The sequence below is a fragment of the Giraffa tippelskirchi genome, chromosome 5, assembly GCF_054371585.1.
Source record: "Giraffa tippelskirchi isolate mGirTip1 chromosome 5, T2T-mGirTip1v1.2.pri, whole genome shotgun sequence".
In the NCBI taxonomy this organism is placed as follows: domain Eukaryota; kingdom Metazoa; phylum Chordata; class Mammalia; order Artiodactyla; family Giraffidae; genus Giraffa; species Giraffa tippelskirchi.
Window position 1 is genome coordinate 36,255,352 of NC_137279.1, and position 15,385 is coordinate 36,270,736.

General features: G+C 45.5%; 2 protein-coding genes and 1 non-coding gene across 3 annotated transcripts in view; 2 read left to right on the forward strand and 1 right to left on the reverse strand.

Moving 5' to 3' along the window:
- Positions 1-669: 669 nt before the first annotated feature.
- DFFA (DNA fragmentation factor subunit alpha) lies at positions 670-11,030 on the reverse strand. The gene is made up of 6 exons (XM_081489418.1): positions 10,826-11,030; positions 8,866-9,024; positions 7,036-7,178; positions 3,273-3,462; positions 2,915-3,063; positions 670-2,004 (listed from the first exon to the last, which is right to left on the reverse strand). The coding sequence occupies exons 1-6, from the start codon at positions 10,959-10,961 to the stop codon at positions 1,792-1,794; spliced, it is 990 nt and encodes a 329-aa protein (XP_081345544.1). The 5' UTR covers positions 10,962-11,030; the 3' UTR covers positions 670-1,791.
- Positions 1,415-1,474, forward strand: LOC145508146 (small nucleolar RNA SNORD77). The gene has a single exon (XR_014055403.1). It is a non-coding gene; the product is annotated as a small nucleolar RNA SNORD77 (small nucleolar RNA).
- A 1,987-nt stretch (positions 11,031-13,017) lies between the features above and the next one.
- PEX14 (peroxisomal biogenesis factor 14) overlaps positions 13,018-15,385 on the forward strand; it is a 145,830-nt gene continuing 143,462 nt past the window's right edge. Inside the window, exon 1 of the mRNA XM_081489416.1 lies at positions 13,018-13,075. Within this exon, the coding sequence (XP_081345542.1) occupies positions 13,040-13,075 (36 nt within the window). The 5' untranslated portion in view covers positions 13,018-13,039. The remainder of the gene's footprint in view (positions 13,076-15,385) is intronic.

A 15,385-nucleotide genomic window follows, 5' to 3' on the forward strand; every position in this document is an offset into this window, starting at 1 on the left:
TCCCACTCCCACCACATGACTTTTATGTCATGCTGGCTGTTCACAGGAATGAAAACCCATTCCAAATCAGCCCCAAACCTAATTCTGTTTTATACACAAAGTATTTTTTCCAGTTTTAACATTCCCTGGCTTTGTCAAGAATGCAGCCACCTTGTAAGTGAAGGACAGATGTGTTATACTGCCCAGAATGTCACTGTTTTGGGAACTTCCATTACGAAGGGCGACGCTGCTTGTGGAATTTGAGTCACCAATCACTATGTACCATGCATGGCTGCTTCTAACAAACTCAAGGTAATTCAATTGTAAGGATAAGCACCCGAGAGCTTCCTTGTGCCTTTTGATGGTCATCTACAGAAAAGGGCATACTGAGATGGGTACAGACCATCTTATTGAAAATTATTTTCCATTGTTTCCATTTGGGGGTATTGTGTTGATGAAGGTATACATGTAGGTAGGTTATCAGCTCTGGCTTTCATTTAAGGATAATTAAGAAGGCATTATAAAATATGCTATTAAAAAAGAAAATATTGGGGCAAGTGAGAACCAATGGCATAAGGCACTAGTAGGAGTATGCTGAGTAGACCTGAGCCCTCCTTGAGGAAGGTCATAGGAGAAGCAAATAGCTCTTTTTGTTCTGTTTGTTTTTTGCATCTCTGCCTCACCTTAGGACTTATTATTACATTTCTTTATTTAATAATTAGCCAATGTATTCTTAATACTATTCCATTTTCCTCTAAGTATGCTTAAAAAGTAAGTCAAATAAGTCAATAACTAATTATCTTTTTCCTGCAAGAGAGATTGCATTGTAGATTATAAAACTTGAAGAACAAGTTAGTACAGAAACAAGAGGAATATAAACCAGAAGTCTCTGTTCTGCACCCAGAGAGACCTGGAGTCGTATCTCACAGAGATCAATTTAATGACATTTTATACCCCCTGCTGATAAAACATATTAGAAAACTGAAAAGTTTCACAGTGGTAATGGATATAATTTCACAATACTGAATTAGATATTAGAAACGGTGAATTAGACTCTCTGTATGTCCCTCTGGTCTGCAAATTTAATATGTGCCTTTAAACAAACAAAAAAAATTCATTAACTTGAGAAACAAGTTTGTGGCCATAATCAACACTGATGCGTCACCTTCTCTACCATTATTTGTGTTTAAAATTCTGCAGTTCCATCTTTAGAATAAGAATTGTGCATCTGGGCTTCCATGATGGTCCAGTGGTTAAGAATCCGCCTTCCAATGCCGGGGGTTCGGGTTTCATCACTGGTCAGGGAGCTAAGATTTAACATGCTCCGGGGCCAAAACACCAAAACATAAAACAGAAGCAGTGTTGGAATCAATTCAATAAAGACTTTCAAAATGGTCCACATCAAAAAAAAAAAAGGGAAAGAATAGTAGGTCCATTACTATGATGGTTGCATAATTATATCATGAAAGAGATATACCATTTGTCTGATGTAGAAGGAAAAGAAAAAAAAAAGGATAGTTGGTCTGAAACATGACAGCTTCTTTTCCACGCCCTTCACAACTACTATTACACAAAGAACATATGAACTCGCAATTAGAGGAGCTGGTGCAGCCTTATGGTTCAATAAGTAAAGAGAGCTGGAATGGCTTTTCTGAAGAAGACCTGAAGCCCGTCTTCCAGTCTGTTCCAGGAGAACATTCTGAAAGGCAGGGGGCAGAGTAGTATGTAAGTAGCTATAATGATTAGGCTAAAGGTATTTACTGACACTGACACAAAACCCAAGGTTTTCTTTGGTATGTTGCTGGCTGCCAGCTACATGGGGTCTCGTCTGGTTCGTTTGGGGTTCTCCACGTCTCCAGGCAGTGAACTCGTCCTTGCTGAAATGCTCCTCAGAGAACGCAAGCTCTGCACCTGCTGGAGGCGTAGGCTAAGTTCCTGATTACAGGCCTGTTGAACGGCTTCCGTCTTCTTTATGTCCCAGTTCAAAGCAACAGCCAGTGCTTTAGGGTCCTCCTTGGCAACCAACTGCGGTGAGAACAAGAACCACTGAGAACCAGCCCCTCTGCTGCACTCGCGATTTTCTTTAGAGGAGGTGAGAATCAGCAGTATCAGTCTCTAGCTTTATGCTGAGATGCCAGGTTTCCCTCCTATTAAGCTGTCACAGGTCTCTGCTCACCGTACAATAACAACAGGAAAGGACCTCTAGAGAGTAGTTTACTTGGAGCATAAAGTCCTCCGCTCACAGGAAATTTAGCCAAGTTCAATTCAATACACCCTCTTTCCCTTCTAGGGACACTGAGGTAGTGCTGGGAACAGGGACAAGGAGGAGTACCCACTCTGATGGGTTCCCTTCTAGTTCCCTGGTCTGAGAGTCAGTACAAGACGACCCCGTTGCACAGGTCCTTCCCAGGAATATTTCGTGTACCTCTGGGCCTGAGGATCTTTTTCAACCACTGGCAGATGCATCTCAGAAGCCTCAGTCCTATAATTCCTCCCTGTCGGGGTCAGACATTTCATTACCTACTCTGGACCAGAGAATAAGGTTGGATGATCCGAGGGAGTGCACCCATTTTGTTTAAGATTTAGATTATGTGAGACGTTTGCAAACGCTTTGCACGCGGTGGTTTAGTTGCTAAGTCGTGTCCAACTCTTGCAACCCCATGGACAGGGAAGCCTGACAGGCTACAGTCCATGGGATTCTCCAGGCAAGAATATTGGAGTGGGTTGCCATTTCCTTCTCCAGGGGATCTTCCCAACCCAGGAATCAAACCCAGGTCTCCTGTATTGTAGGCAGATTCTTTACCAACTGAGCTACAAGGGAAGCCTTGCATGTAATAACAGGCAAATTGGCAGCTATGATTCAGAGTCTGCAGAGGTGGAAAAACCCGATACAAGTGTCTCCCTGCAAAGGTTAGGGTCCCTGGTGCTTGCCCACCTCCAGATCCTGACTAGACAAACTCAGCTCTGGGGCAGGTTTCTCCTTCAGCACCAAGAGGATCTGGCTTGCAGGCGTAACTTTGGAGGAGCTCTCTCTAACGCCCGTGTCAACAGCGTCCCTCTCATCCCCGAGGTCAGCTCTGGATTCTGAAAAGCAGATGTGAGACAGAGGGTCCATCAGCATGTCACGCGCACACATAGCCAACCCAACAACCAGCCAGAGCAATCAGGCAGGCAGATAGCAGCCTGTCATCTTAGAATACCCACAGCTGTGGCATCACTCTTCTTGAGCACACGGGAAGCATCTGGCTATCTCTCAAGGAAAGGCTCTACCGAGATCTCAGCACAACGCCTACCTTGCTGCTTCGACAAGATGCCGCCTTCCTTCTCCAAAGCCCGGAGGTAAAGTTCCAGGAGCTGCCTGGACTGACGGGCTTCCTCTCTCTGGTCAAGCACCTGCTGGAGGGTGTTCTGGAGCCCCTGGACTGCCACATGACTTTGGCCGAGCTCCTGAGCCAGCTCCAAACAAGGGACATCAATGAGCATCTGACAAACAAATACTGGCTTTAAGACATCTGAAAGTACTTTCCAAACATGATGTTATGTCTCTCAAATGCATCAATTTCAAAGACTCATTTCATCTAGTTCCCAAAGTTACCCAACATGGCTGCCTGAGAGTCAGGAGTGCTGTGCTGTGCTGTGCTAAGTCTCTTCAGCTGTGTCTGACTCCTTGCAACCTCATGGACTGTAGTCCGCCAGGCTCCTCTGTCCATGGGATCTCTCCATGCAAGAATCCTCTTGCAGGAGATCTTCCTGACTGAGGGACTGAACTTGCGTCTCTTAAGGCTCCTGCACTGGCAGGCAAGTTCTTTACCACTAGTGCCACCTGGGAAGCCCAAGAGTCAGGAGAGAGGCATGTAATTTTTTCAGTTTCCCTCTGGTGAAAGAATTAAGAAAATGTTGCCTTAAGTACCTTATTAAAAACAAAAGAGGACATCCCTGGTGGTGTAGAGGTTAAGACTCTGCACTTCTACTGCAGGAGGCTCAGATTCAATCCCTGGTTGGGGCACTAAGATCCCACCTGCTGCACTCACTATGCACCACTGAGAAAACAGACGTAAAACGCTTAGGACAGAAAGTGACAAGGAGGGCTGCTGGAGTTTGCAAAAGGCTTCTTTGAGGAGGCCACTTTATAAGTTACCCTTAACTTTCACATTGCATCCAATTTTGAACAAGTAATATTAATACACATTCATAAGGTCCAACATTCAAGAGGCACAAACTTTATGAGGGAAGTACTAGTATTACCACCATTTCATAGATGAGGAAAATGAGGCAAGAGCAGTTAATAACTTTGCAAGGATCAGTGTCAGTGCTAATCCTTAGGACCCTGTGCTCTTCCCTTCTCTCTCTTCCGTTCTCACTCCCCTTGGTTCCTTTACCTGCCATTTTTCTCCTATCTGCCATGTGGCCAGCCTCTGCAAGCTCCTGTCCTAAACTTCCCTGTGCAGAGTCTAGCTGTCAGGGCTGGGTTCACTTGTATTCTAGCATCCCTGTTCTGGTGAGGACTGTTATGCCCTTTATCCTAAGGGTATCATAATTTGCTAGCCTGTTGGGATGGGAAGGGATCTCACGACCCCTTTCTGTTTCTTAAAGAAGAAAAAAACAAAGAAGAAAAAAATTCCTGCCTTTCCTCTGCTTGGCCCCAACCTTTCCATGGCAGGTACCTCTTATTCTTCAGTTTCTTTCTGTGTCCCCTCTTGGGACCTGCCAAATGTTTCTCAACTAAACTTCTATGAATTTATTCTATGGACAAGCACGTGTGCAAAATGACACTGCTCTAAGTTTTTTTGCAGTACAGACTGAATAGCAAGATTGATAACAACTTGCATGTCCCCCACTGGGGAGACTCATTAAATAAGTTATGGTGGGACTTCCCAGATGGTCCAGTGGCTAAGAGTCTGCTTTCCCAATGCAGGGGGCTTGGGTTCAATCCCTGGTCAGGGAACTAGGTTCCAAATGTTGTAACCCAGAGTTCACATGCCTCAACTAAAGATCCTGCATGTCACAACTAAGACCTGGCACAGCAAAATAAATAAATAGAAAAATATAGGCATGAAATGGAATACTATGCAGTGATGAAAAAAGAACAAGATATCTTTTATAAAGTGATCTGGAAAACTTTCCAAACTTTTCTTTGAAACAGAATACCTATGTTTCCATTTATGTGATGAAAGTGAAGAGGAGAACATATATATGTAATTGTATATAAAATGGGCCTCCCAAGTGGCTCAGTGGTAAAGAATCCACCTGCCAACGTAGGAAACTTGGGTTCAATCTCTGGGTTGGGAAGATCCCCTGGGGTTAGGAAATGACAACCCACTCCATTATTCTTGCCTGATAAATTCCATGGACAGAGGAACCTGGGGTTGCAAAGAGTTGGTCACAACTGAGTGACAGCATATATAAACTATCTCTGGAATGGGAAACTGACAGACTAGTTGTCTCCAGGAAGGAAAGCTGGGTGGCTGGGGACAGAAGTCAGACTTTTTCTGTATATCTGTTTTTTCCAAACAGCTTTATTGAGATATAGTTCACACACCACACAATTCACTGATTGAAGCATATAAATAAGTGGAGGTTAGTAAAATGAGTGGGATTTTTTGTGATTGTGCAGTCACGACCACAGTCACCAGCCCAGAAAAACCGTACCCATCAGTAGTTACTCTCCATTCCTCCTCATCTCCAGAAACCCAACCCCCAGACAACCACTAACCTACCGTCTATCTCTACGGACTTGCACAGTTTGGCCATTTCATAAAAATGCTATCATGAAATCTGTGGCCTTTCATGTCTGGTTTCTTTCACTTAGCTCAATGTTTTCAAAGTTTCTCCATGTTGTCGTCATTGTTAGGTGCTAAGTCTCGTCCAACTCTTCGCAACCCCGTGGATGGTAGCCCACCAGGCTCCTCTGTCCATGGGATTCTCCAGGCAAGAATACTGGAGTGGGTTGCCATTCCCTCCTCCAGGGTATCTTCCTGACCCAGGGATCAAATACGAGTCTCCTGCATTGCAGGCAGATTCTTTACCGTCTGAGGCACCAGGGAAGCCTAATGTATTAATACTTCATTCCTTCCTACGGCTGAATAAAATATTTCATTATTTGGATAGACAACATTTTATTTATTCATCAGCTGATGGACATTTGGATTGTTTTATTTTTGGCTATGTCTCTCGGATTTTGAACCATGCGAATGCATTAGTATTATTTATTCAAAATAAATATACGAGATTAAAAAATAACCGAAAGGTCACCTCCTTCAAGGAGACTTCCTTGATTTCCCAATCTAGAGTAGCCCCCATGCTCTGGTCAGACTGTTGGTTTTGTCCACCTCCTTCCACCAGAATTTGAGTTCCATCAGAGCAGGGACTGTGTCTGGCCTGTTCACCACTGTGGGTGGTAAGTCGCTTCAGTCGTGTCTGACTCTTTGAGATCCCATGGACTGTAGCCCACCAGGCCCCTCTGTCCATGCGGATTCTCCAGGCAAGAATACTGGAGTGACTTGCCATGCCCTCTTCCAGGGGGTCTTCCCGACCCAGGGATTCAACCCAGGTCTCCTGCATTGATAGGCAGGTTCTTTTCCACTGCCACCACCTGGGAAGCCCTGTAACCCTATGGAAAGAACTATGCCACACACAGGAAAGGGGCTCAATAAATATTTTTCTGAATTATCACATACTGTTTTTACCTCAGTTTTACTGGAGAGGAAACGTAAGCAGAGAGGGTAAGTGACTGGCTACAGTCTTTGTGATGGAGCTGAGATTTAACTCACATTCTTTAGCTGTACCTTCTTGTCCCACCCCTTGGGCCTAAATAGTCTACATGGGGCTGTGGCATCTGTATTTTTTAAAAAAAGCGTCACTGGTGATTCTGACGGACAGTGAGGAGTAAACAATTTCTACTCCAAGCAAGAGAATTAGAAAAATGAAGAACCTTGGCTGTCATCTGAGAACTACTTAAAAATGAAGGAATAATGAAATTATGGTGGCAAGATGCATGGAAACTAGGACGCAGAAGGTAGCAGAGGCCAGGTGAGTGTGGCTGCAGAGAAGGCTCACCTGGAGCTCCTCCTCAGACAGCAGAATGATGCTGGATAGGTCTTCCTTCAGCTGCCTGGCCATGTTTTTCCACTTCAACCCTGTCCCACTGTCTGTTTCATCTTTGTCGAAGGACTCTTGGGTAATCCACGCTGTACCTCCATCTGATACAGGGAGAAAATGCCAGTTAAGAGTCAGATTAACCTGCAGTGCTCTTTTCACTTCCTCCCCCAACTTAGACCACCAGGATGTCAGCACATCCTTCCAACTGACCATTTAGAATAATTTCAATGCTGAAGGAAGCACCTTTTCTCAGGGATTCATGGGAAAACCAATCCCCATCTAGGGCTTTAACTTTCCCACTTGTTCCATCTTCCATTTATTTCTGTGTGAAACTGCTCTGTATTCTCTTATGGAAAGAAGCCACTTAAATCCAGTGTACGGTCATGCATACCCAGGATGCTACCACGCTTCCCTTTAGGTTAGTTTTTTGTCTATTTCCCTATCCAAAAACATTCCTCCTCATCAGCATTTCTCTGTGCTTGGGGATGGGTCTCTCTCTTTTTTTAAACTTTTGATTTTGTATTGGAGTATAGCCGATTAACAATGTTGTGATAGTTTCAGGTGGACAGCAAAAGGACTCAGCCGTACATGTATTCGTCCTCCCCCAACTCCCATCCAGGCTGCCACATAACACTGAGCAGAGTTTAGAGTTCCCTGTGCTGTACAGTAGGTCCTTGTTGGCTATTCATTTTAAATACAGCAGTGTGGACATGTTCATCCCAAACTCCCTAACTGTCAGGATGAGTCTCATTCTTTTTTTTTTAATTAAATTATTTGGCAGCACAGGGTCTTAGTTGCAGCACTGGGGATCTAGTTTTCTGACCAGGGATCGAACCCAGGCCCCCTGCATTATAAGCTTGGAGTCTTAGCCATTGGATCACCAGGTAAGGTCGGGTCTCATTCTTGATTGGAGGAGCTGCAGCCACTATTTGCTGTCCCTAGGGCCCAAGTAAAAAGGTGGTTGGGAGAGTCATTGCTGAAGGGTGATTTCCACACTTTGGTGGCCTGGGGACTCTCCTCAAGACACTTCTTTAGCTCTTTGATCCTTGTTCATCCATATTAGTTCCCTTTGTATTGCCGGTGAGGATGACGGTAATGATAGTGACAGGTAATATTGATTTATCTGACTGTATGCCAGATAAGATCTAAATGCTTTCTATCAGTGGCTCTTTCCTGGGAGTGATTCTGCTCACCACACCCCCGTAGACACGTGACAATATCTAGAGGCATTTTGGGTTGTCACAATTATGGTGAGGAGATGCTACTGGTACCTTATGGGTAAAGGCTAGCAATGCTGCTAAGTATCCCACAATGCATAGGACAGCACCCCCACAACAAAGAATTTCCTGGCCCAACATGTCAATAGCATTGTTGAGAAGCCCGGGCTTGATACGTACTATGTTCTAGCATCCTTACAGCAACCCGAGGAGACAGGTACAATAATTAAAATCTCAATGAGGGGCTGAGAAATTAGATAATTTGCTCAGGGTCACATGACTAGTAAATGGCAGAGCTGGGACTCAGACCAGGTAGTCTGACCCCACCTGTGGCCCAGATCTCTCTGCCCTGCTGTGTTTTAGTTACTGTGGGTCAGTGAGTTACTTGAGACCTGACCCCATCTCATTCATTTTCATCCCCAGACTCAGTGTCACTCTGGCATACAGAAGGCGCTCAGTAACGCTTGCTGCATAAATGCTGAAACAGCCAGCCAAACAGCAACCAGGTGCCATGTATAGTAAAGTAAATCACAAAGGAGGGTATACTGTATATATGGCCAGCATTTCTTACCTGAATTGTGTGTCCACTTCTCATTCCCAGCCAATGCCACAAACTTAGTATTGGCAGGAAGACACAGGAAGTAATCATCGTCATCCACTATGGTGCCATCCTCTGCCAGGACCAGGGTTACTGGTGCCAGGGACTTATCAATGGCCAGAATGTCACAAGCTGAGAGGAATAAAATATTTGGCAATTGACAAATATCCATAGGGAAATTATATCTGTCTTTGTACTCAGTATGTACGCCCCCAGAGCCTAGATAAATCCCTGGTAGCTAGTAGTAACTATAATGATGACCACTAATACTAATATAATATTTACCATGTGCCTGGTACTATACTAAGTGCTTTTCATATACAGTACTTAATCTCATGACAATCCTATAAGATAGACACTACTGTTACTCCCATTTTTACAGATGTCAAACTCAACGCTCAGAGAGGTCAAGTAACTTGCTCAAGGTCACACAGTAAGTAATTGGCATTTAAACCCACACAGTCTGGCTCTCGAAAATGTTTTTCCTCCAGCTACTCAACACCCTCATTAGGAGGCACTTGACTCTTTCCTTGGATGAACAACCAACAAAAGTCTGATTTGATTCTTTGAGAGTAAGTGTCTTTTGTTCATTTTCTAAATGACTCAAATTCTCCCATGTGTCCAGAGAAAAAGAAAATTTTAAAAAAGAAAGAAAAAAATACTTTATGTTCTTGCAATATCTTCTTCACAGTCTTACTAACCTATAGGAAAGTATAAAGGAGGCAGAAGACAAGTTTGTAACAGGAACTTTTCATCTGTGTGATCAATGGGCAAGAGGTTTTGTCCAGGGCAGGTCTGTACTTGCCTAATGATGGCACTGCCTAAAATGCTAATGAGACTAGAGCACGCAGAGACGTAGCCAAAAGACTACAAATATCATCGGGCAATATCGTCTTGCACCCTGCAAACTCTGCATAGGCTGAACTCCAGAAACACAAGCACTTATATGGGCCTCTGTGCCAAGTGCATCCAGCCACTGCACTAGAGGGGCACTAAAACTTAAGAGCCCTCATACCAAGAAAAAATATGTAAACACTTACATGGCAAAAGCTATGTCACTGAAGCATTTAGAGTGCTTTGGCTGTTTCTGTGTCTCTGAAAGACTTCTTTCGGATACCAGCTGGGCTGAGTGACTCTGGGAGGAAGCTCTGAACAGGCAGACATACACCTTCACTACCTGCCTAGGGATGACTCACATGTTTAACCTAAAGAACTTCTTTCGGTAAACAATTTATTGCTACAGGCTAATAACTTGTAAGTCATTTGAATATATCATCTCTTTGGAGAGTCCCAACAATTCAGTGAATCAGGACTGGAAATATAGCCACTTTGCCGATGAGAAAACTGGGGATCAAGAGATGGTTACCTGTAAGGTCAGGCAACTAGTAACAGTATGAGGCTCAGAACTTTTGAAAGCTAGGTCACTCACAGCAGCTGTTCCTTTTCTGGACCTCTGGGACGGTGGGTAGCGGCTCCCTCTTTACCGCACAGGTACCTGCTAGAGCTGACGGTGGAAACCCGCCCCCACCTCGCCGTAGGCTCACCTGGGGACCCCAGTACCACCTTAGGGAGCCCAAGTGGCAGGAATACATCGGGCTGGGTTCGATCCACAATTTAAGTCACCGGAGGCAAGACACCGAAGTAGAGTCTGTTTTAATTCATTTGCATATTGCTTCCCGTCTGCCTTTCCACCATATGAATCTCACATAAAGTAAATTAACTTAAAGCGCTTGGCACAAACTCTGTGAAACTGATAAGTCGCTATACCCACGTGAGTCATATCCGTCCCAAGGCTCCTCCATTTGAGTTACAAGAAGCCCCAAGTCGCCTTTCTTGATCTCGGTTAGCCCCGCCGGACATCCTCACCCTGCCCTTGGCTCCCTTCAGCCCGGGCTCCAGCCCCCCAAAGCCCTCGCCCCGGTCCCGTGCCTACCCTTGTTCCTCAGCTCCTCGAGGCAAGAGGCCGCCACGCCGTGCTGTTCCCGGCCTTTGTTGCGGCGCAGCAGACACTGCTTTAGAGCCCGGATCTCGCCGGGCTCCGGAGCTGCAGAGCCGCTGGCCACCTCCATCCTCTTCAGGGTGGGACCAGACCGACAAGAAGTCAGGGAGGCTGGGGCGCGGGAGTCCGCCCCAACTCCTTCCCCTACGGCATGCTGGGAAATGTAGTTCTCTCCATAGCAAATCACGCGTGGGACCAAGGCACGCCGGGAGATGGAGTTCTCGTTGCTCCTAATCTCCTGCGGCCCACGGGGGCATGCCGGGAGCTGTAGTCTGTGGGTTCAAAGCCAACTTAAGACGCGCAATTCAGTCCAGGAGGTGTTTTTGTTTTTTTCCTACCTTATATTAAGGAGTTGCATTTGCTCGTTCAAAATGAGGTCAGTAGGGGTTAATTTTGCAGTATGAAGGACACGCTTGTGTATCTCCTTGAATTATTTCCTTGAACTCTTTCCTGCGTGTATATTGTTTAGTTGCTAAGTCGTGTCCTACTCTTTTGGGAACCCCTGGGCTGTAGCCCGCCAGGCTCCTCTGTCCATGGAATTTCCCAGGCAAGAATACTGGAGTGGGTTGCCATTTCCTTTCCCAGGGGATCTTCCCCCACCCAGAGATTGAACTGGGGTCTCCTGCATTGCAGACAGATTCTTGACCACTGAGCCACCTGGGGTCGCAAAGAGTGGAACACGACTGAGTGAATGAACTGAACTGAGCCGACTGGGAAGCCTCTTTTGCATATATAGATGCATGATATTAATACTTAAAAGTGTCCTTTTACTTTGTACTGTGTTTGTTTTCCTTTCCAACCTGAAAAGATCTATAAAATGTCCCAAACTTCACGCTGATCTGAAGGAAATGAGTTTTTAAAATTGATGAGTGTAGTTTTCAATCTTGCAGAAGACATAACAGAGAAGCGTAAAATACTCCCACATTTCCACGCATTCGATTCTCTGCTTCAGCTCTGTAAATTGGGTTGGGACCTCAGAATGAAATGCTTAAATATTAGGTTAAACATTATGATCTCAAATCAGAGAGGAAAGGGGAAATGCAAACCACATCACTGTTGAGATTGTCCAGATGCTGCTTGACAACATATTTGTCCTTGTTCTAATACTGCTAGTTAGGGAAAAATCTATGTTTTTCACCCCTGAAAAACCAACACTTAAGATTAAAATAATACAAAAAATATCAAAAAGTTTCCTGGCTTAAAAGGGGGCCTTGTTTATTTTACATAAACAAGGAATAATTTGTTGTTCCTGTTATTCCTGGCCTGCTGCAGTCCATGGGGTCGCAAAAAATCAGACGACTGAGCGACTGAACTGAACTGAACTTAAGGAATAATTATCAGCCTGTACTAATTCAGGGTCAATCCCTTTCATATTTTATTAAAGGAAATCAGATATTATCTCAAAGAAAAATACATTTAAAACAGTGTTTGGTAGGAAGAATTGTTAACTGAGGCAATGCTTTTGAATACGCTGTCACTGATCAAAACACAACTGTGATATGAACTGACTGATGTTTCTAATGTATACCGGTCTTTCGTGTAATGTCACAGTTGGCTTAAAATCTAACAACTCAACCACTCTAAAGTAATAACGGTTCGTAGAAGCCCCGGCTCTCCCAAAAGCACTCTCCTCTTGAGTTCTTCTAATAGACCTGCAGACAGTTATCAGACTCCTATCTCCAAGATGTTTTAATTATGTGTGTGTGAGTGTGTGTATTTGGCCTGGACTCGAAAGCAGGAGTTGAGTCTTGTATCTTATTTCTCGCACCTACCAAATAGCCAATAGTAAGCACTCAACAAATGATACTGAACTAAATCATCAGTTGATTAATTTCCAAGTCTCTTCACATTCATTAACTACTTAGCGTGTCCCTACATGTGCCCATGGGCAGAGATTTAATCCAGTAAGTGTAATACACATATAAGAATGCAAAAAGGATAGACTTCGGTTTTGCTGTAAAGGAGAGACCTAAAGGAAATAGCGCATGCTGACCCTGTGGTGAGAGTTCCCCTCTTCTCCCACAGTGACCCGCCCGCCCCCTCATCGACAGCTCAGTTCCGGCTACATTAGTCTGAGCAGAGAGCGAGAGCGAGGGCTCTTGGGAGAAGCCTCGCCCAGCGGCGATAGATTAGTCAGGCCTCAGAAAGATGGCGTCCTCGGAGCAGGCTGAGCAGCCGAGCCAGGTAAGGGGAGTGGGGTTGCCCAGTCGTGGTGGCGGGGACCCCGGCTGGAGTGGGGGGGGGGGTGGCTTGGCGGGTGGCTGGGAGCCCAGTGGGGACCCTGAGCCTCGGAAGCAGGCTCTCGCGACCTCTGGCCACCTCCGGGGCCCCGCCCCTCGCCAGGTCCTCGCCGCCCGGCCCCTCCCCCGGTGACCCCTCTTTGACCACATTCCCGAGCCGGGGCTTGGAGGCGCCCGCGGGCCCCCCTTCCCGCCTGCCGGCCCCTCGGGACGCACTTGTGCTTGGCTGGGGCGGTGGCAGGACCCTTAAGAAATCCCCCAGCCTTGAGCTGCGAGGGCTCCTGCTTGAGAGGGGTGAGAGGCTGGATCGTTCCCGGCCCTTCCGTCCCGGGAGGGGCCTGACTCCCTCAGGGTTCCCACTTTCTCGCAGCCTCAGCCTCCCAGGCCACCCTGCTGCCAGCCTCTTCGTTTTCAGTCACCTTTGCTCTTCCCCTTCTAAGTTGGAGGGTGGGAAATATACTTGGACTCTCTCAGTGCCTTGGTAGGAAGGGGACTCATTGTAAACAACAGACGCCACCGAGCTAATGGCTGGTAATCTGTCTTTGCTGCCCGGTTTGGTTTTCTCAGCCAAAGACTCTAGCCTTTCAGCCACAGATGCAGCCAAATCCCACTCCAGTCCGGGGACCTTGAAGAACAGTGGTCACCCCTGTCAGGAAGCAGTGGATGAGAAGGCTTCTGAAGGCGTTTGTAGTCCAAAGGTGGGGTGGACTGGGGGTAAGCGGTACTTTACAATTACTGAGTGTGTGCTATCATGCCGAGGACAAATTACGCTTATTATCTTGTTTAATGCTCATTACAACCTTTATGAAGTACAGGCTATTAAGCGCCATTTTGCAGGGTCTGTAACGAGCCTGATTAAGCCTGGATTTGTGTCTGACTCCACTAGTTAGCCCTGCATATGTAAGTTTAGTTAGGATTGGACAGAAGAGGAAGAAGATGGTGTCAACCTGGGCTCATCGTTCATTTCTCACCTCCTTGAAACACCTGTGGACTTTTCAGCCGCCTACTGGTATTTCACTTCCTTCCTTGGCAGAAGAATACCACTTAGTGTTTCTTACTACTCTTTCATTCTTTATGATAAGTCTATTACGGGAATTGCACTTAGAGGAGTAGCATGTTCCCCAGACCAGCTTCTGCTAGCGGAGCGAATAATTCAGAGAGATGTCTGCATTGTAAAACATGAGAAATAAAGAGGGCTGCTTTGGTCTTCTCATTGTCGAAAATTCTGGAGTGTGGGGAGTGTCCTGAGTTGGAGGGGGCGGGGCTCTTCATTCTTGCCTTAACCCACTTAGCTTGCTGAAATACTGAGGCTTCTCAGAATCTGGGCTTCTCTGAACTGTTATGTATTAGGAATGCCTATAGGCTGGGATTAAAGGATGCCAGAACATGTAATTTTCCTGTAACTGTGAAGGTTACTAAAATTTTTGCTACTGGAAGGCTTTTTAGCACCCAGGGAGTCCTTTGGTCTTGTCTTCTCTGTGCAAGTGGAAGGGATCGAAGGTCCTGAAGGGGGCTTGGCCAGCATCTGTTTGATTTTCAACTCTGCTTCTCCTTTGCCCTCCTTTACAAAGCTGGTAGAGATGGGATTGCATCAGAAAATGCTGGCAGCCTGGGGCAAAACTTGAATGTTTCTCACCAGATTCTGTCACTGTCTGACAATAAGCTGTAAATGCATGCATTTTTAAGTGAACCAACTCTCTTTAGCAGTTGCTTCGCATTTCATTTTCTAGTCCTGATCAATGGTTTTCCCATTTCTCCAGTAAAACACAGTGGAACTGAAGGAACTGTTTGTATATTCCCCCAAACCTGGTTTGGATGTGAGAAGAACGTATCACACCTGTGGGATTGAGCCAGTATTCTGTCTCTTGTAGAAAGTTTGTTAGCTTTGTGGCATCAATCTCTTGTTTTGAAAGATTGAGGGTAGATAACCAACACTTTCTTTGAAAGGCAGTATAGAGCAGTGGTTAAAAGTATGCACTCTGAAGCCGTCCCCACTGGGCTAGAATCCTAGCCCCACTACTTACCAACTGTGTTGGTCTTGGACGAGTTACTTCTTTGGCCTTAGTTTCCGCATCTGTAAAATAGGAACAATACTAGTGCCTATCTCATAGCACTGGTCTGAGGATTAAATGAATTAACTTGTTTTAGAACAGTGCCTGACATAGCATTATCGATTAGTATTCCGTGTAGTAAACTCTGGAGTTTCACTCACAAGCCATCTAAGCCATTCCTCAGTCCCTGTTGTAACATTTTT

Excerpts from the sequence above, each read along its gene's own strand:
- DFFA (XM_081489418.1), bottom strand. The coding sequence starts at position 10,961 with ATGGAGGTGGCCAGCGGCTCTGCAGCTCCGGAGCCCGGCGAGATCCGG. Across the intron at positions 9,025-10,825 it reads CGAGGAGCTGAGGAACAAGG|CTTGTGACATTCTGGCCATT; the intron begins GTAGGCACGGGA and ends TATTCCTCTCAG. Across the intron at positions 7,179-8,865 it reads GAAGTGGACACACAATTCAG|ATGGAGGTACAGCGTGGATT; the intron begins GTAAGAAATGCT and ends TCCCTGTATCAG.